This window comes from Hippopotamus amphibius, chromosome 12, assembly GCF_030028045.1.
Source record: "Hippopotamus amphibius kiboko isolate mHipAmp2 chromosome 12, mHipAmp2.hap2, whole genome shotgun sequence".
Classification (NCBI taxonomy): domain Eukaryota; kingdom Metazoa; phylum Chordata; class Mammalia; order Artiodactyla; family Hippopotamidae; genus Hippopotamus; species Hippopotamus amphibius.
Genome location: NC_080197.1, coordinates 4735675 through 4757579, shown reverse-complemented (window position 1 = coordinate 4757579; position 21905 = coordinate 4735675). Strand labels below are relative to the sequence as shown.

At 47.3% G+C, this 21905-nt stretch overlaps 1 protein-coding gene across 2 annotated transcripts in view; it reads right to left on the bottom strand.

Annotated features, from left to right (window-relative positions):
* The window catches only part of LOC130833278 (serine/threonine-protein phosphatase 4 regulatory subunit 1-like), a 72944-nt gene that overhangs the window by 16990 nt on the left and 34049 nt on the right, over positions 1-21905 (bottom strand). The window contains exons 6-11 of one of the 2 annotated variants that reach the window (XM_057702734.1): positions 14037-14183; positions 5379-5486; positions 4521-4586; positions 2467-2625; positions 1755-1939; positions 229-662 (exon numbers count right to left, since the gene is read on the bottom strand). In XM_057702734.1, coding sequence (XP_057558717.1) covers positions 229-662; positions 1755-1939; positions 2467-2625; positions 4521-4586; positions 5379-5486; positions 14037-14183 — 1099 coding nt within the window. The remainder of the gene's footprint in view (positions 1-228; positions 663-1754; positions 1940-2466; positions 2626-4520; positions 4587-5378; positions 5487-14036; positions 14184-21905) is intronic. The other variant, XM_057702735.1, reaches the window with a different exon arrangement.

Genomic DNA, 21905 nt, shown 5'->3' with positions numbered 1-21905 from the left:
GGACCGGCTTCAGACCCACATGCATACTGCAGGGCAAGGAGGCAAAACCCTTGCAGGGACCTGCACGGCAGGATCCGGGTGTGACAGCCATGGAGAGACCGAGCCAGGCAGCCCCGTTGGTGGGTCGATCGAGGGACGCACACACACGTGGGCAGCAACACACAGGCCCAGGCAACACACAACCCAGAAAGATCCCATTTCCTCGCCCGTTATTGTGGACACAGTTACCTTGAACGTCCGGGTCATTCATCATGTGCTCCTGCAGACTATCCAGGACTCTCTGAATCTCGCTCTGGGCCACATAGCTGCTACACGCGGGCCCAGGTGTGCTGCTGCCTTCCTCCTGCGGGCCTGCCTCGCGCACGAGCAGCTCCAAGTCCTTGCTTATGTCAGGGAGAGGAGTTCGCCAATAAAGGAAACTACTGAAAATGTCCTCAGGACTCCCCAGGCAGGCCCAGGAATCTGGCCCAGGACAGCTCTTGATGGGCAGCTTCGTGGCCTCTGCGGAATGCCCGGTCAGCTCGGCTCCAGCCAAGACAGAGTCTTCCACTGGGCTCTCCATCAGGCCACTGGAGGAGCCACTGCCACGTGGGCAATTGCTGGTGTCCATGGATGTGCCTTCCGTGGGCAGAGCCGGCTCTGTCTGGCCCGGCTTTGTTGAACTAGGTTAAATTGAGGGAAGCACACTTTTAGCACCATGTAATAGACTGGAAGTAAAATGGGAAAACATGAGGTCCCCATCCTTGCGAGCCTGGTCCTCCTCTCCACCTGGCTGCCCAACTTCCCGGGCCTTCCGGTGCCAGAAGATCACCTCACAGAGGACGAGAGGTCCAACAGCGCCCTCAGCCCCAGTGGGAGTGTTATGAGCCCTGGAAATGCCACAGGGAGGCTTGGCCAATCCCTCTGCCACATGCAGGTGGTGCCTGCACCCCAGCTTCTGCGGGTGCCCCTTCCGTGGCAAGATCTCAGCAGCTCCTGCTCGTCAGGACCTCCACCAGGGGGCAGGCGTTGGAAAATAGAAGGTGCTGGAGCTGGGAGGAGCTGCCTATCTGTGAGCCACCCGGGAGGTCTTGATGAGGAAGACACTGCACCCAGGCCTGACCTGCAGCAAAAACTCAATGAATTTTGGTGGCAAAAGATGGCGGGAAGGAGGCACCAATCTTACAAAGCATCCATGCCATGCGAGACGTGAATTACTCCTCTCACACTGCTCAGTAATAGTAACACTGGAGAGATGCCTGTAAACTACCTCGAATGGCCTGGTTAGTAGGTGCCCATCATCTTCTGAGGAAAGATGAAAAAATCCAAGACCAATCACTAGAACTTACTAGAAGAACAGTGTAGGGCCTACTAATAGTGGGTCAGGAACGTCAGCTTTGTGTGCATGTAAAAATCCTACGGCACAAAAGTCTGTTGGGGAGACTTCACATTTTCCCTATGTAAATTATCCAAAGAACTTCATTAATCAAAAAGTAAGAGAAAATTTTCTTTATAGGTTATTTAATCACTACTCTCAATGAATATTTTATCTAAATTTAGGAGACACAGTAGCTTCATTATTTATAACCCAGTAGTCATGTTTCAAAATCATTATTGCAATTACTTTTTGCTTCTTTACATAATTAAAGCTCTAATATTCCATCTTGCCCAGAAGGTCACTGTTACTAAAACTCCAGATGAGATAATTGCTAGAATGTTAGGTGGACGCTTGAGGTGAAGCAGAGATCCTAATAATGATCCCGGCCGAAACCTACCAGGCTGAGGATGCGTCCCCACGGCTGCCGGCACCCAGTGACCCGGGGCTGAAATCCGAGTCCACATCCAGAGCCGGCGGTCGGATGCTCAGGGTGCCGTCTTCTCGAACATAAAGGCCAGCCCTGGAGGGGTTGGCAAAGGTGGAGATGAAGGGGCCCAGGGACTGGAAGGCAGCCTGGCGTACCTGAAATCAGAGAGAAAGGTGTGATGGATGCGGGCCGGCCAGGCCTGATCCCGGGCCGAGCAGACGGCTGATCACCAGACAACTGTCGCCTTCCACCATAGTATGTCTCAGCAGATGTACTGCTTTATAAGGCAGTCCCTAAGTTCCAAATAAACGATCTTTCAATAGAAAATCAGTAAAAAAATAGAACCATCATGTAGTTTGTATGCTTCCAGCATATTAATTCTACATCAAATAATTACAGACTTTGTAAAGCATATGAACAGACCTTACTAATCATTATGGGCATGTGTATGACTGTAACAGGAAAGGTAACAACGCAATCACAGCTTTCTCCTTCTCACGTCTCACTCCTGTAATATCCATTTGCTACCCACACTGAGGGGTGTGCCACTTTCTCACTACACACAGGACTCTGCAATGTTAGGGGCCCTGATAATCCTCACATGCCAATCCGTTACTGAAAAGACCCAGGACACAGTGCCAAGTCCCGAAGCTCGCCGAGGCCCGCGAGTGGCCACACTCACCCATCGACAGGGGTCGCTGATCAGCGTGATAAAGAGGGGTGAGAGCCTGGCCCGGCGGACCTCAGGGGACGTGCTGTGGGACACGGCCAAGAAGCACTCCGCACAGGCCTTCCGCATCCCCCATACGCCGTCCGAGCAGAGCTCAGCAAACTTCGGGAGCTACCAAAACAAACAAAACCATGCTGCTGAGCCTCGGGCACCCCAGGCAGGGCGGCCTGTGTCAGTGATGGGGTTCAGGCAGAGCTGTCTGTGAGTTAATGACACAGAAAAGGGAACTGAAACAAACAGAAATTAGGGTAGGTGACTTCCTTTACCACTTCATCCTCGTAAATGACCTGGTTAAATTTAACAAGACAATACACAAAACCTCCCAAGAGGCTGAATGACTGATATTCGTTATGTGAATCTCAGCAAGAAATTGTGAATGACTTTGAAATTCTGGATTCCCCAACTCGTGCCCCTGCCCAGGTATTGTGGTCTTTGGGGTATCTGAGCGACAGAAGGCAGACCGTTAAAACCTGATAAGAACGCAGATAGCTCCTGTCCATAGAACGCAAAATGGGTGCGGTAGCAAGCGATGGACTGTCCTCACCCTGGACACGGACGCTTGTGAGTCCATTTACAAGTTCATGCTGGTCCTCCCTGGTGTGATCATAAATGTGGGGCACTTTAGTTAAACTAGTTGTTGTATCTTACTGGTCCCCTCACTAATCAATGCAGTAAATAAAATCTTGACCCATGTTCACCTTATGTCTGTATGGAGGTCATAATTACGTCCTCTTTTCAAATTATCCTTTAAAAATAAGGCTTTGTTTTTAAGATCTTAACGTAAAATAATCAGCCAAAATGCTACACAAATTGAAATACATGATCATGGAAATAACCACCTACAGAAAGATTAGCCTGTTGGTCGCTGCTGTTCTCCTGCCTTCTGCAGAAGTTAATGCTGTGTGTTCACAGCAGCAACCGCTAAAAATTATTTCAGAATTATGTTGAATGGTTTATAGTTTAAATAGAATAAAATGAGCTGCTGAACTTAAATTTAAAAATCAACTTAAAGATTATACTTCTGGAGGTTAAATTCCAATCATACAGGTAGTACACCGTGTCACGGAGAAGTGGCAAGTGCTTACTTAAGCACAGTTCTCTGGGGGCCTGGTACTAGGTGGGCAGTGGTGAAAACAAGATGAACGTGCTGGGGTGAAGGTCCCCCGTCAGCACACTGCGATGAGGCACAGAGAGGGACACGCGTGTGCTTTGGACAGACGTCGGAATCCTAAACAGGGAGAAGTGAATTCTCTCTGACTCACTGGGTAGGTGAGTCCAGATGGGGAGGAACCTGACACAAGCAAATGCACATGCAAGCTGGGTGTGAAGTGAGAGGAAGGTGCCCCCCCCAACCCCCCACCCTGGCAGGGAAGCACCTGGAAGGAGACAGGTAGTAATGAGCGGGCTGCCTGGAGACGCTATTCCCCACCTGTTGTGCATGGAATTACCAGGGGCTTCATCACAAATACAGACCCCGGCCCTGCCCCCTTTCGTCCTCCCGTGATTCAGGTGTACAACCAAATGATGAGGCTGCACTCAGACCTGAGGGAGGTGATGGAGGTGAGGCAGGAAAGGTACTTGTGAAGGGACCTGAGGGCCCAACAAGGGGCTGGATTACAGAAAAGATTATGGATTAGAAAATCTGTAAACCAAGGAAAACTTGCATGGGTTCTGAAGCCCAGGAGCAAGGTGGTGCTGTAGTGTTCTAGAAAGAGCAGTCGAGGAGGGACAGAGAGGTGGCTTAGTCAGTGAGGAGACACCAGGGAGAGTGACCGGTGGGGAAGCGACAGCGTAAGTCCCCAGGAAAGAGGACGGGGGCCACTCCCGCTCCCTCCCACATACCAGCTGGCTGTTAGCTTCAGGAGTCAAGAAATCTGAAGCTGATGAATTGCAAAGTTGAGCTGCCATTCCAAAGTAACAGACTCATAAATACAAAACTTTACAACTAATTTCAAAAGTGCCCTAAGAAGCGCAACGGCAATTACAATTGGCAAAATGTCACGTACCAAAAATGTCTCAGTGGCTTCTTGTCCGACAGCATGACAAATGTCACCAAAATTTGTGGCACATACCTTAAAAGGCAAAAGGCATACTCATTACTCTCAGATTTCTTTTTGTTTTAACAAATTGTGAAAACTAACAAGCAGGAACCTTGAGAGCAATTACTCCTCTGGTCGGGCAGCTAACAAGCACTGACTGAGCCCGGCGCCCACACAGCACCAGCCAGGTGCCTCCGCTGCATTGGAGACAGAAGATTTACAGTCGAGCACCACACACTAGGACATGCTGGCTCCTGATTATCTCCATACATAATGTATCTGGTTAGCAGTGGAGCGAAAGAGACTCTTCATGTGCTTTGCGCAGTAAATGAGACCTAGCTCCTTGCCTCTGCATCATGAGGGGACACCAGAGGGAAGGTGGGCTGTTGCACAGCAAGATGGAGGGTGAGGCTGCTGGGGGAGGGAATGGCAATGGTCTTGGGAAGGAAGAATCTGACAGCTGAGTGACAGGTGATAAAAGAGGAGGGTGGTACGGGGGTACGGTTGGAAGGTACAGCAAACGTAAGAGGGTCCTGGGCCAGTCAGCCCAGGTGAGGAAAGACCTTGGACGCCTGGCCCAGCATCTAAGCACAAGCCAGCAAGGTCTCCCCTCCTGCACCTGAGAGGTTTACTCTCGCGGAGCCTCACCCCATGTCTCCACGGGTGCCTGACGGGCAGGGAAAACTGGCCACAGTGTTCACTGTTCTCCTTACACAGTTCACACTGGCCACATTTTCCCTCCAGACTGTGTCTACTTTAAAGGAATCCATTTTGAATGTTTTAAATTTTTTGACTTTTTCAAGTTCTGAAACTGTATGTTCCTACCTTCCGAGCTTGAAAGAGCTTTCCATCACTGCACAGCTCACAGAATCGAGGGAGCAGCAGGCGTTCAACCGCGCTCTTGCTCAGCACAGGCGCCAGCTTGCAGATCATCTACAAGGGACAAGAAAACTCGGGTCACTTGAATACCAAAGCATAGATGTCCCATGTATCACTAACTAGATTCTGAAAACTAATATTCAAAATATTGCCAAAATACCCAAGAGATCAAAACAGAGAACACTTTCTTTTGCATTTTGTCAAGTTATATCAATAGAAGGCCAAGCATGTTCAAGTTTTACTCAGATACGGTTTGTCCAAAGCTCAAGAGTTACCACTTCCCAGGTGCCTACTGTGTGCCCAACACATGAACGAAAGAACAATTTAAGTGCATTACCCCTTTCATGTTCCTCAAACCCTATGACATGAGTATCATTTATCTTCACTTTTCCAGATGAGGAAACTAACGCTCAAAGAGGTTAAGTCATGTTACCAGAACCAAATAGCGGTGAGGTGGGACATATGGTAATAGCTGCACAAAGCATAAAAGACGGCTTGCAGGCGATCACTGAAGACTAACCAAACACTGGTGGGGACTAAGGGGGAGCAGACCCTCGAGAGGGGGAGCCACACTGGGTATAGCAGGCATTGCTGCTGCCTTTCTGCCCGGGCACCCCTCATTCTGCACAGCCATGCAGGGTAGCTGGACTTCAAGTAAAAGCTACCATCTTATTGGCCTGAGAAATCAAAGGACAGAGATGGAGGTGTCCAGGGTGGCTGGAAAGTGAGGGCAGAAATTCTGGGAGGGAAGGAAGGAGGGAGGGAGGGAGCTAAAGAAGGGAGAGCCCACCTGTGATTAAATCCTACTCTAATCCTGGTAAAGCGAGAGCTTGAAGCCAGAAGGATCTGTGTGGTTTCAGCTGCTGAGAACTACAGAGAAAACAGAATCTGAATTGTTTGCTAGCACAAAGTCGACACTCTTCAGAGAAAAACACGGAATCCAGAGTTTCTGCAACATCTCATTTTATTGAGAAGATACAGTAGATAATAAAAATTCACAGACATGAGAACAAATGGGAAAATGTGATTTATATTCAAGAAAACTCTCAGTCAGCAGAAACAAATCCACCAAAGATCCAAATGTTAGAATTAGCGGACTTTAAAAGAACTTCAAAGAGCTATTATAAATATGTTCAAGAACTGAAAGGAAAATAGACTCACAACAAATGAACAGATAGGAAATCTCATCAAAGAAATGGAAACTATAAAAGAGAATCAAGACTTCTGGAAATAACACAGTAGCTTGGTCAGACTTATGCTCTTACGGATAACAATTACAGAATCTTGAGAGAGAAAAAAACACCACACAAAAAACAATCATTTAAGAGTACTGGAGAGCAACCAAAAGGCAGAAACTGGAGGGGAGACTACCCTTAAAAGATGAACTGCAATAGGAGAAATTTGCAAGTAAGGTCCAAAATCTGTGTCTGTATTTTGCTGAGATCTTCAGCTGCTGCTGAACCTCACAATACATGGGGGGACCCCAGGGACCCAGCAGAAAAGCAGCAGCCAGAAGCTAAGCAACCTGAGCAGGGGCTCTGGCTGCTGTGCACCACAGAGGAGACAGCTGGGGGCTCAGACATGGAGAAGTTGCTTCAGAGAATCTCTGCAGTGTATCTTTCTAATGTCCAGCATTCAATTAAAAATAACTATGTATTAACAGGAAAAAGTGACCCGTAAATAAAGAAAAAAAGCAGTCAACGGAAATTAACACCATGATGACTTAAATGTTGCAAACCGCCAGACAGGACTTTCAAGGAGCTTTTATAAATACACTCAAGGATTAACAGAAAATACAAGCCTACAAAACATATAGGGAATCTCTGCATCATAGAGATATATAAACTATAAAAAAAGGTCCAAATGGAAACTCTAGAGCTGAAAACCACAATAACCAAAATAAAAAATTTAATGGATAGGCCTAATAGCAGATTGGAGATGACAAAAAGAGTCAGTGAACTTAAAAACAGATCAATAAAAATCACCAAATCTGAACATCAGAGAGAAAAATTACTTTAAAAAACAAAACGAAACAAAACAAAGCAAAAAACCAAACAAACGAAGAAAAGAGAACCTCAAAGACCTATGGGACCATATCAAAGGTCCCAACTTTATGTAATCTAAGTCCTGGACTGAAAGGAGAAAGAGAGAAAAAAAAGTACCTAAAGGAAAAGTAGCCAAAAACTGCCCAAATTAAGTGAAGGGTGTCAATACACAAATCAAAGCAGTTTAATAAACACAAAGCAGGATAAGCATTCACTCTGCAAAGATAAAGAGAAAAATCTCCAGAGCAGACAGAGAGAAAACAATACTTTCTACACAAGAGTACGATATGAATGACTGCTGACTTCCCCAGAAGATAGCTGGGTGACAGCTTTAAAGCGTTGCAAGGAAAAACAAAAACAAACCTCAATTCTATATCCAGGAAAACTATCATTCAAAAATGAAGGCAAAAGAAAGACATTTTCTGATTAAAACTGAGAGATTTCATCAGCAGCCAACCAAACTTTAAAAAGTACTAAAGGAAGTTCTTCAGACTGAAGGGAAATGATACCAGATGGAAACTTAGACCCAGGAAAGGAAGCAAGAGCACCAAAAATGGTAAAAATGTGGGTATAAAGGCTATATATTTTTTCTCTTTTTTTACTTTCTCCAAAAGATAGAATTGTTCAAATCAAAAATTATAACACCATATTACCAGGGTCATCATGTAATGTACATGTCATAATGTATATGGAAACAGCAGCACAGAGGAGGAGGGGGTGAGTGGAACCATGTTGTTACAAGGTACTATATTTTCTGAAAATCCTCAATAGAGAAATTAAAATGCAATACTACAAAAAAATTCAGTTAGCCCAAGAGAAGGCAGGAAAGAATTAACAGAAGAACAAATGAGACAAATGGAAAACAAATAACAAAATGGCAGAATTAAATTCAAATATATCAACAATTACATTAAACATACAGGGAATAAACACTCCAATTAAAAGGCAGAAACTATTGGATTAGGTATAAAAGGAAGACCAAACTCTATGATAACGAAAGCAGGAACATTTTAAATGTGAAGACATATAAGGTTTTGAGTAAAGCGATGTAAACAAATACACTATGAGGGGCAGTAAGCATAAGAATGCTGGAGTGGTTACAGTAATATCACCGTGGATGACAAGATGCAGATTACTACCAGTGATAAAGAAAGTCACTTCTAACTAAAAGAGTCAGTACATCACAAAGACATAAGCATGAAATATGTAGATTTAAACCCTTAAAGTAGAAAAGAAGGTAGGCTGAAAAATATTAAGCTTCATCCTCAAGAAACTGGAAAACTACAAGCAAACTGAACTCAAGTAAGTAGGAGGGAAGTAATGAACAGTGGAAATTAGCCGTATCATCAATGAAAGGGATGATAGTACAGACCTTCCAGGCATTAAGGGGATAAGGGAATATCGTAAGCAATTTTATTCCCATAAATTAACAACTCAGATGAAATTAATAAATCCCCTAAAATATACAGCTCACCCAGTGACACAGATGAAATAACAAATCTGAATAGCCCATATCTATGCTGAATCTGTTATCAAAAACCATCTCACAAAGAAAACCTTAAAACCGGAAGTTTTACTGGTGAATTCTAACAAATATTTAAGGGAAAAATAACACCAATCTTAAACAAAATCTTTCAGAAAACAGAAGGGCAGCGAATACTTCCCAACTCATTTTTTGAAGCCAGAATAATCCTGATTCTAAAACCTGACAAAAACATAATAGGAAAAGAAAATTGCCCACAATAGTCCTCTTGAATATAGATGTGGAAACCTCGACAAAATGTTAGTGAATATTGGAGAAGGGAACGCTCTTCACAGCAGAGTGTCGCCTGGAATCATCAATGGACACTAACACCAGCGGGGGAAAGTTTAATGAACAGCAAAGCTGTGTCACTACAAAGTAACTCCTCTTATTATGTCCAGAGGGGGAAAGCAGTGCAGAGAAACTTGGCAGACACCATGTCTGTCTAAGTCACCACAGTTAACATCACCAGCATCAGGACCAACTGGAGTCCTGGGCCTCCTGACGTGACACATAAGAACACAGCACTGCTTCTTCCAGGGCATCCCGCCAGAAATGCAGAGCCTGAAGCTAGTCGCGAGGGAACGTCAGACAAACCTAAAGCACTGGCCTGTCCTCTTCCAACATGTTAATGTTACAAAATTCAGGGAAAGGCTCAAGATCTGTCCCAGATTCAAGGAGAAAAAGGAGACATGACAATTCAGTGCAACGTGTGATTCTGGACAAACGACAACATTTCAACATGAACCATGGATGAGATATTAGTAGTGCATCGGGGTTAAAATTCCTGCTTTTGATCAACACACTATGGTTGTTTAAGAGAGAGTTTTCTTGTTTTTAAAAAGGAAATATGCACTGAAGTATTTAGGTGCAAAGGGGTACAATGTCTCCAATTTACTCTCAAAGGACTCAGAAAAATACCCACATGTGTGTGTATACATCTGTGTATCTGTGTGTGTGGGTGTGCACATGTGTGAAGAGAGAGGATGTGAGTACACAAGCAGAGGTGAATAGAAAGCACTGGAGAAGTGGGACAAAGGGCGCACAGGAGCTCACTCCTGCAGCTTTTCTACAAGTTTGAAATTAAGACAGAATGAAAAATTACCCCCCAAAATGTTTAAAGAACTCGCCCATCCTCTCCCGAAAAAAAGGAAAAGGAAAGAAGAAAGGATAGAAGGAAGGACTTCCCATCTCTCAAGTTTGCTCTGCCCACTGCTCGGCACTGCCATTTTTTTTTTTTTTTTTTTTTTTAAACAGCAGAGCAAGCTCCTGGTTAGCAGTTCACCCACCCTTCTATTTGGAATCTGCACACAGCAGATGAGAGGGAAAAGAGAACCAACTGGGGTGGGGGAAGGGGAAACTACCCCCACAACATGAATGAGGAAAGGGCTGTGTCTTCCGTACTTAGAAGGCACGTATTTCTGATCTGATCCTCGGCAGAGCTGCACAGAGCGACAGCCACATAAATGAGACGCAAGGCTTCGTATCCAGGGTAACGGGCAACTAGAGAGGGCCCCGCATCTCCATCCACCCTCTCCATCCTCCACACGCACATGACCTTATTACTACCTGTATAAAACAAATCCAGAATCATTAAAAAGTCAGCATGCTGAGTGACAAGAAATGATGTTCCCGCGGCCCTGGGAACTACTTGTATGGAATGACGATCTTCCTTCCGTTGTTGGGAGCCAACTATTCTTTACAGCACATAACCACAACATTATTTTCAAATAAATACACAAATAAAAATGAGCTGAAAAATAGGAACGACAACAAAAAATGAGGAAGCCTTACTGTGAAAATGCGTTGGGAGAGAAAAATAGGCTTCTGACAATTCGTTATAATCTCAGAATGCTAATGGCCTTCCTGCAAGCAAGAGGAATTATAATTGGTCTCCGGTGGCCTGTTGATGCTGTCTAGATATAATTACAGGATACAGTGCTTCCAGGTTTTACCACTTCATTTATTCAACAACTAACATGTATTCAGTACTGACTCTGGGCCTGGCACTGTGCTGGGTGCCGAGGGCAGAAAGACACCTGTTGTTTAAGAAGCGCACCATTTTGAAGGAGGAAGAAACAGATAAATTAAGTTTGCAATTCGATTGCTAAATGACAGAAGACAGATATGCACCCAGCCTTCTGGCTGCGTGAAGGGGGGAGTCGCTAACGACACCTGGCATATTAGATAGGCTTCACAAAACAAACCACACTCACGTGAGAAACCAGGACACAAGAAACGAACGCATCACACACGTGATCTGCACTGTGTAACTCAATTTTAAAATGCTCAGGACACGTCCCGTTGGTCAGCTCTGACTCTCCCAGGCATGTTCGCAGCAGGGCTGCTGGCATCAGAATCGGTGGACTGTAACTTCCAAAGAGAATGCGAAGTCTAATGAATAATGCACATTTTATCTACAGAGGCGTGCACTCTCCTTGGAGCAAGAAGCAATGCCTTCTAAACGGCCCTGTTCCAAGAGTGTGTGTGTTCACGGATGTGCAGACATAGCAACGCTCACTCCACGTGGCTGCAAAGAAAGCCCCAAACACCAGGGCGTCAGAGCAGCGCAACTTGCTTCTCTTCTAACCTATCACCTCCTCACAAATACACGTCGATAGCCAGGGTGTTTGGGGTGTCACTCGGACCGGCTAAGTGAGAACCCTGTCCTCCTGGGGGACACCTGCTGATCTCCCACATGTCCTCTGTTCCTGGAAGAACGACCTCCACTTCCTGTCACACTGCCATTTCCCAGCTAAAAAGAGAACAATGCCCTCGGTGCTCCAGGGCTCTGGAGGCCCAAGGAGGAGACCCCTCCAAGGCTCCTTGACCTCCAGGAACAAGGGAAGGCAGAACAGCTTCAGAGTCTGACCCAAGCACACACAGGCCAGACAAGGCACCCCAAATCCTGCCTCCCTCGGGCCTCTAAGGGAGGAGAAGTGGCAGTCTCCCAGAAGTACCCTCGAACGCAGATGTGCCTCTTCCTGGGGAGGATTCAAAACCATGTTTGTTCTTTGCAGCCACATTTAAAAGCTTGCGCATTTCAAGTAATGAAATCGATGACCCACTTTCAATGAAAAATACAATTTATGTGAACTAATTTGTTCTGCAAGTGAAATGTGAAGAGACCTTTTTGAAAACTTGTTATATTTTCCAAATATTTTCACACACACAAGAAAAGAATACTGATGACAAGAATGGAGTGGCTGGAAACAAAACAAAATAAAAATCATGCAAAAATGCCTTTAGAATTATTTGTCATGGTATTATCGGTCTTTAGGGATAAGATATTTGGTTGTCAGTTGTAGCCTTGGAAACTCGCCTAACCAACCTTCAAACGAAAAAGAAGATCTAGTTGGCAAAGGTCACTGCTCAACTGCCAAATATCCCAACTAAATGATATTATCCAGGTTCATTTTGCAAAATAAATTTAATTTCTTATAGGGAAACTTGATATTTATAAAAGAACCCTGGAGATTTTGAATTTTAATAATCAATTATTCTTCAGCCTGATTCATCTTATAAACATAGAATATGCAAAAAATTAAATTAGTTTAAAAAGCCAGACCTCTAACTCATAGTTGAGGACAACTTTTACATAAATGAAGACTAATGACCAAATGTTCTGATGCTGTATTACAAATTTTTAGCTCCATGGTGTACAATGTTTCCACACTTTGAAAAACAAAAGAATTCCTTTCTTGAACATCATTCACTTTCAACCAAGAAAACAACTTTATCTTACTGTACTTGCAATTAAGGCTTAAGATTTTGTAAATCCTTATGTATATTCCTAAAATGCTGGAATAAACCTGGAGCTGCTGCCTTCTGTGATGCCAACACAAAGGGCCGGGCAGTGCAGCAGCCCCTGCCTGGACCCCTGGGGAAGGAGCAGCAGCAGCGGAACACACAGTGGCCTTGGATGACCTTCCCTTGGGCCACAGAGGAGAAGCACGAGGACAAGCGGGGGTCCTAGTCTAAGGGCAGCACGTGAAGGCCAGCACTGGCTCGTCAATGGCTAGTTTGTGAACAAAGGTTGCAGAAGCAAGTAGAGGGACTTCCCTGGTGGCGCAGTGGTTGAGAAATCCGCCTGCCAATCAGGGGACACGGGTTTGATCCCTGCTCCAGGAAGATCCCACATGCCGCAGAGCAACTAAGTCCATGTGCCACAACTATTGAGGCTGTGCCCTAGAGCCCGTGAGCCACAACTACTGAGCCTGTGAGCCACAACTACTGAAGCCCATGCACCTAGAGCCTGTGCTCTGCAACAAGAGAAGCCACCACAATGAGAAGCCCACGCACTGCAATAAAGAGTAGCCCACGCTCGCCACAACTAGAGAAAGCCCATGCACAGCAACGAAGACCCAATGCATCCAATTAATTAATTAATTAATTAATTTTAAAAAATAAAAGAAGCAAGTAGAAAGTCCTTGCTTGTATAATCACTTCATTACTGGTCCAGAATCCTACAAACCCAAGGATACCACAGAATCAACTAGTAAAAGTAGAAGACATTCAGTACTTACACTCTTCCTTTCATCGTACACCTTTAACTAACAAGAGCACAGATACTTGAACATAGCACTTCCCAAACTGCTGTAAACATGATGGCCACATTCTTCAGAGACTCTCTTACTTGCTGACAAACCTAGCTTAGCCTCATCTTAATTTATAAAAGAGACACACGTCTATTAGATTTTTTTTTAATTGTCCAAGTACCGCCTCAAAGCCTCTCCCATACCGCACTCGGTTCCTCCCTTTGGGAAACAAGGTCTGTGACCCAGCTTGGCTGCATGATTTCCCCATAAATCTCAGCATCTTGCCCAGCAAGAGTTCACGCCAGCTCCTCGCCTCCACCCGAATCCCTCCGATTTCCCAAGCTTTGCCTTCTTGAAACAATTCGATATAAGGATAATCACTTCCAGGACAAGCTTGGAGCTGAGCCGCAAACATCCTCTGACCGAGGCCACAGCACCAGCGGCCTAGTTTAGGGGACAGTGCGCCAGGCCCGGGGCTGCCTCCCACAAACACACTTACGAGCACGGCCTCCGCTTTCCACCCGTCGTCACTGTCGGGGGCAGAGAGCGCCAGCACGACTGGACACACTTTGTTTTCAATATCGTGCTGGAAAATCAGATCTTGTTCCAGAAGAATCAACAGCACCTCCTGACTTGATTTTCTAACCTGGAAGAGGCCAAAGGTGAAACACAGAATGAGCCGAAGTACTTTAGGATCAAGACCAAACTCCCTAAGCCGAGTGCCAGGCCGGTCCCTGCAGCACGCGGGTCCTCTGGCCCTTCAGTGGCACCTCCTCCCAGAGGCCGTAGATGAAGGATGAGGCCTCCGCGGGCATCTACCTACCGTTCCTCTCTCTCAGGCCACACATCCCCTTCCCATTCGGGTGGGTTCCCCACTTGTACTCTGACAGCATAACCAGGCCTGCACTTTGCCTTCACAACTCCTACCGCAGATTTACACTTACACACACACACACACATGCACGCATTTTTCCTGTATGATGACACGTTGCTGTCTGTGTTCCCCACTGCAGAGTGAACCTGGAGGCGGGGTACCACGCGAGCATGCGGGTAGGAAAACGCAGCGCCGTCCTCCGGCCGCGCTGTAAAGCCCTGGTGGGAAGAGCCTGCCCTGCAAGGCAGGACACACGCATGAAGGGCCCCCGGGCCACAGATGGGAAAGCTGGGGAGCTGCCTGCTCCTCGCCATCTGCACAGCTGAGCAGCCACCAGAGCTCAGGGGCCCCTACGCAACTGGAGAGAGAACGTTCTGGGGACGTGAAAGCGCAGGAAAGTCCAATCTGTCGAGCGAATGACCCAACAGGCAGCTCATCGCAGTGACGGGGAGGCAGGAAAACAGCGACGGGGCCCAGACATGTGCAGGCAGGGTCGCAGGTGACTAGCGGGGGCAGGTTATGAAGAGGGCGCGCCTGGGAGACTGCAACCCAGAGGCCTGCCAGCATTAGAGTTTCTGAGAACAGTATTTCAGAAGGATCACTCTGGCAGTGGTGTGCCGCGTGTACTGGCAGCACCGAGAGGCTGGGGCGGGCAGGTGAGCGAGGAGCCGTGGCAGCAATGCCGGGGGGCGGGCACGAGCAGCGCGGCGGCCGCGGCGATATCACCTCGCACGGGGGACAGACCCGCGTCCAGCCCGAGGCGGCAGAAGCCCCCAATCCCTCCGAGGTGGCAGACACTTATGGAGTGTCTGGCACCTGCCAACAGCAGAGACATGAGAGACCACAGAGCAGAAGAGCCGGCCCGCCCACCTCCCGCGCGGTCCCAGGTGGCGGTCAAGAGGTCAGAGGGCAGCAGCACCACGGGGAGGCCCTCAGAGGGGGGTGCGGGGGGGTGGGGGTTGGGGGAGGCCCCGAGCAGGTGTGGAGCCAGATGTCAAAAGCAGTTAGAAGCCTGCCGAGAGTGGCAGGGCAAAAGGTGGCCCCAGAAGTTACAGCCCCATCAAATCCTTGGAATCTCTGAAGGTGACCTTCTGTGGGAAAAGGGTCTTTGCAGATGTGATGAAGTTGAGGACCTTGAGATCATCTTGGATTATCAGGGGGGCCCTCCACGTACCACAGATGTTCCTATAAGAGACAGACAGGGGTGGGGGGAGACAGACGGAGGTGGAGACTGGAGGGCCGCAGCCACAGGCCCGGGAGGCCGGTGCCACCAGAGGCTGCAAGAGGCAGGACTGGACTTGCCCCTGGAGCCTCCGGGGCGAGCGTGACCTGGACGACACCTCAATTTGATACAGACTCCAGCCTCCAGGGCTGTGAGAGGAAACATTTCTGTTGTTCTAAGCGACCCAGTCTGCAGTGCTTTGCTCCGGCAGCCCCAGGAGACTAACATACCACGCAGGAAAGGGGACAGGACGGTGCACTCACGAGTAGAGGGATGACCTCTGGGGAGAAGCCCCGGGTGACAGCACGGGGGCGGCGGATGGTGGCAGAGCACGGGCCTGGAGGGCCAGCGAGGCCGGGGTCGGAAAGGCTTCCAGGTCCCACTAAGACTTGGGGGCGGAGGGAAAGCAGAGGAGGGACAGGACCATCTTGGCCTCAGTGAGAGTGACAGTTTAGAAACCTCAAGGGTTCTAAACGCTGCGAGCAGGCAAGGGGCTCCTGGGCAGCGACACGTCCGGCTGTGACCCAGCACGGGCTCAGGGTGGGGGCAGAGAGGAGAGAGTATCCCTGCAGGCACGTGTCACAGAAAATCAAAAATGACTCGGGTTCTTTGCCTCCGGGCACCAATAACCAAAATGGAGAAAACGGAAGGAGAAATAAGGTCAGGAGAACAGTCTGGACGTGGGAGGAGGTCGGCTCCGCAGATTCAGTGCGCTGCATCTCTCGGGAGAGCCAGCCACGGGGCTTTGGGCGAGGGGGTCAGCGACTCAGCAGCACTGGAAGCCTGGCTGAGAGGCGGCATCCCAGTGTTCGCACACACAGGGACCTCCCCAGGCCCAGGGGAGCAGACAAGACCCGGCAGCATGAGAGAAAAAGACCAGACAACACGCCGAAGGGCAGGTGAGGACCAGGGCTGGTGACAGAGACTGGGGAAGACGCAGGCAGGGAGGGAAAGGCGGGGGGGATGCTTCTGAGCCCAGCAGGTGACACTGCAGTGGTGGAATGCCGCGCCTGACCTGTGCTGTGCAATGATGACCTGCGGGGCCCTGGGGCCGGATGAGCCTCTTTGAGCCTCGGCCTCCTCACCTGTAGAAGTGGACAATGATAGTACCTATCTCACAGGTGGCTGTGGGGATGAAATCACCTCATACACATCAAGGACAGTGTCCGGGGCACATCAGGACGGAGCAACATCATGGCTGAGCGGGCATCCAAGAAAGGCCTCTCCAAAAGTGCAAAAGTAGGGACATCCCTGGTGGCACAGTGGTTAAGAATTCGCCTGCCAATGCAGGGGACACGGGTTCCATCCCTGGGCCAGGAAGATCCCACATGCCACGAAGTAACTAAGCCCTTGTGCCACAAATGCTGAGCCTGCGTGCTAGAGCCCGTAAGCCACAACTACTGAACCCACAAGCCACAACTACTGAAGCCCAAGCACCTAGAGCCCATGCTCCACAACAAGAGAAGCCACCACAATGAGAAACCCGTGCACCACAAGGAAGAGTAGCCCCTGCTCGTCACAACCAGGGAAAGCCCTCGTGCAGAAACAAAGACCCAGCGCGGTCAATAAATAAATAAATAAATACTGCAAAAGCAGTTAACAGTGGCAAATGGGGCAAAGGGATTAAGCAAAAGAAAAGCGAAGTAGATGGACAAATAAATAGTGAAAAAAACAGCAATGCAACACCATGACTCAGTGCAAATGAGTGACCAAGGGCTCTCTGGGTCAACACTGACAGATCTTAAAAACGGAGGAATAAAAGCAGGCGGCAGAAGGGAAAGTACAGCCTGATGTCATTTATGTAAGGTTTTAAAGCACCCAAAACAAGCATCTCTTACTCAGGGCCACTTCCACAGGCGGTGGGACTATAAAACCCTGCATGGAAGGGACACACTAAGCTAGGGTGGCAGCTTCCTACAGAAACGGGAGGAGGGAGAATGGAATGGAGGAGGGCCCAGTGCAGTTTTCACCATATCTGTAATCTATAAACAAAAAGGTTTGAAGCAAAATTGCAAAATGTTAACATCTGTCGAATATGAGCGGTAGGTATATGGGTATTTATGACATAATCCTCCCGTCTGATTAAAATATTTTATGAAACTTTAAAAATTAAAACTATTTCTGAAAAAAAAAAAAATCAGAGTCACAATGAGATCAGTTGCGTCTGTGGCAAGATACCTCTTACTGGCTTCGGGACTACCAGCTGCAGTGCAGTGAGAGGACCCCTGAACTTGAGGGTCGAGGCCACAGGGCAGACACTTGGAAAAGGACGGTGCACTCATGGTCAAGGCCAGGGGACACAAAGGTGAGGGAGACTTAGGCATGATTACAAAAAAGAGAAAAGCCAATGAGACAGACTGGAAAATAAGCAAGCTATGAACAAGAGATGGGACCAAAGAGGGGAAGAAAGACATCAGACTGGAAAAGGGGGTGAGACGTCTGTCCCTCTGAGACAGAAGGCAAGTAGCCCAAGACAGCTACGTTACCAAAGAGAGAGTTCACAGCTGATGCAGTTCTAAATACCTACCAGCTACCAGACCCTGTGCTAGGTCACAGAGGTAAATAAAGAAGACCCAAGTCCTAGTGTCAGGGGCTCAGAGTCTACAGTGGGAGAGAAACTACTGGTTACAATATCCCGCAGACCCAGGCAATCCCAAAACACACACCAGGGGAGCCTCACAAGCCCGGGCTCCCAACACACACGACCACACTTCTCCATACTTCGGCTTCCTCACCTCTAACACAAGGACAGACTCACCATTCTTCCCAGGTAGGTTAGGAAGAGGAAACAAGTGCATGGAACATGACCCAGTGAGAGCTCAGGAAACTGCAGCTGCTAGCAATCGTGGCAGTCACAGCGATAACACCGCTATCACGGCCAACTGCGTGAAATTCATACCTCACAGGAGTCACTGCACGTTCAATGGTCATGAAAAGTCCCTGAGGAGGAAAAGAGGAAGCCAGGCTTGCCTGGGATGCAGATGCTGGATGGGGCCTGGAACACTCACTGCCACGTGCAGCAAAATCTGCATCTCTTCCAAATTACAAATCCCAGCTCATCGGGGGCCTTCAGGCACCCCCGCAGCCCACACGGTGGACATGGGAAGGGTAGCATCTGTCAGAGGGAGGTGGGGACTGATGGGAGTAGAGAAGCATTTGGGAGGAGCAGGGAGACCAGCAGGAGCGGAAGGAATGGACTGGGCGGAGGCATGCGGTGTCAACTGCGGCTGGCGGGGTGGGGACGGGCGGCCCATGGAGGAGCCTGGGCTGTGCCTGAGGGCGTTAAAGCATCTGAAGACTGTTTGGTAAGATGTGACTTCATCATACTTCTATGTTTAGAGAGGACAGGAAGCGGTGGGGGGGTGCCTCAAGGGGTGATGTATTTGCTATGGAAACAAAGGAGACTTGGGTCTAACTAGTAGGTGAGAGAAGGATCTGGATGGCTCCCAGGTGGCGGCTCTGGGGAAGTAAATACAGTGGACAGAGGTTCCATTCCCTGAGAGAGGGGATGAAGACTGAAGGCCTCTATTTCCTCTGGGAAGTAAAAGGCAAGGTCACCGGCTAGGCGCAAGGCAGGGCGAGGTGAAGAGGCTTGAGGAAAGAGGCAGAGGGCTAAAAGAGCTGCCAAGGAGAACGTGAAAAGCAGCTGATGAGGGACACGTGAAAGGATTGCCGGGCAGCACTGAGAGTCCAGCGGTGACTGGAACCCACACATTTCCAACAGCACCAATCCGTGCACGATGGGCTCCCGGCCACGCCCAGCCGCCCAGGATGGAGGAGGCTGTGGGCTGGGCGTGGCCGGAGAGCCAGGAGGGCAGAAGCATGGTCCAAAGGGAAAAAACAGAGAGTGACGGTGGAGACGGCCGAAAGGGCGGGCTGAGAGAGGGAGCGGCGGGGAAGAACAGGGAGTAAAGGCAGGGGACAAAGGGAGGCAGGGAGCCAGAGGTCTCCAGGGCAGGCAAGCTCGGGCTGGTGGGAAACCAGAGTGACAGAGTGGATGGCATCTTCAGGACTTCAGAGAAGGCCGTTCTGGAGCCCCCAGGAGAGGAGTGACTGAGGTAGAGCTTCACCCCTAGCATGAAGTGCCATGCTCAGCTCACAGTGGGCACTCAGAAGCTGTCTGATCAAGCGGAGGGATGGAGGAGACAGCATCCTGTTACAACCAGACCCACACAGGAAAAATGTAAGCACTGGAGGAGAAAATGCAGAAATAGTCAAAATGCTGATGTTGGGAGACGGAAGCAGGCTGACTTCTTTCCTTATTTAAAAGCTGTGCTTAATCCCATCACACTGTCTTAGTTAAAAGTGAGTATTTGCTCTTTTAAAAATGCTTAAGATCAAGGGGAAAATACAAGTCAAAATGGCAGAATTTCTTGGCAATGACAATAACAAAAACTTGGCATATCATAAAAAATTATAAATACATTTAGCCGTTGTAGAAATCCATCCCCAGAATCAATTAACAGAAACAGAAATGACACAGGTTATTTGTTGCAGCAATTTTAACAAGCCAAAGGGTAGACATCAACTAAGGTGTGCAGATAAAGTACAGTGGAGTGCTACAATGCTGGGAAAAGTGACGAGGACGCCCAGCCTGCCACAGGCTAATCTCCAGAACACCCAAGACAACGGGAAAAGCAAGGGACGGAGCACCAGGGACAGATGCCACCTCACGTCTGAGAAAGGAACAAGACGGTACAGGATATAAGGACATACGTGTATTTGCTTAGAGTTATTTGTGTATTTCTTAAAGGCAAGAATAAACCAAAATCTAATAAAAATGGCCACGCACAGGGGAGAGAGAGAACGGTGAGGAAGAGAGGAGCAGAAATCATATTTCTCTAAACGTACTTTCGTTTACAGTTTTGACTTTAGAATCATGTAAAAACATTTTAAGTAATTACAAGTCTAAATTAAATCAAAATGTAAAAGCTAAAGCAATTCCTAAAAATGAAAAATAAAAGAAAACAAATGAGCCTAACTATGTATCAAGATGGCAGCTTAACCACAAAAAGGGTGAATGCAAGTGACTTTAAAACACGGTAGTATTAACATGACCGTGCATCTCTAGTGAGAGACAGACTACAAGCAAAAAGAGCTGCAAAGAAATCTTAAACTATTCAGTAATCGTACCATGTTGTTAGTAATAATACTGGTATTTTTACTTTGGATACACACACATACACATCATACACACGCACACACGTTAATATCATTAAGAAGGAAGATTTACACTGTGTAAAAAACAAACAAACAAAAGATAAACGAATAAAATCAAGTAAGTAAAAGTTCTATAACCCTAACTTTGAGTTGGAAATATCAATATAAACTCATGAGGAATTTTTATTTTTTTAGGAAAATAAATTGCTCTGTCACTAGAAGCCACAACCAATCTTGTAGCAATGAGCACCCCTGGTACGCACCTTCTGGTTTCTTATTATTATTTCCCTCATGATGGAACCAGGGCTCCTTGGAGAAATAGCTGATTCCAAGCAGAGGTGAGCTAGCAAGTTCTACTGGATCACATTAAGAAAGTTCAGGAGCCAGCCTGAAGGGTTAGCACTGGTCAAAGCTAGGACAATTTGACTATCAAAAAGAATAACGACTACAACGGATTAAAACATATCTATTATGTTAATATTCAGGAGTTCATAATAATACTCAAAATGAATTTTTAAAATCTAATTGATAAACCTGTAGATTATTAGGATACCAACTAATTATTGTAGAAACTAGTAAATAAAGGGGAAAAGTAAAGCATTTAACCTGTCTCCCCTAGACAGTTTTTCAGGGTTACCAAATAGCTGATGGGGAAGTTCTTTATGGAAGAATTCCAGCTATTAAATTAAGAAGGAATGATGGTAACAGATACATACTACTATATATAAAACAGATAACCAACAAGGACCTCCTGTATAGCACAGGGAACTACACTCAACATTATATAATAGCCTATAAGGGAAAAGAATCTGAAGAAGAATACGTGTGTGTGTGTGTGTGTGTGTGTGTGTGTGTGTGTATAACTGAATCACTTTGCTGTATAGCTGAAACTAACACAATATTGTAAATCAAGCATACTTCAATAAAAACTAGAAAATAAAAGAAGGAATGATGGAATTAGAGCATCACAGTTTTGCAGCCTCTAGCAAGATCCCGGATCCAGGCGATGCTCACCAGCGGCTGCGCGTAGGCCCGTGAGGGACTTTGTCATAAACCAGCAGGGCTGACAAAGCCTAGTCCAGTGACCACACTGCTTCTGTGCTTCCTGATTT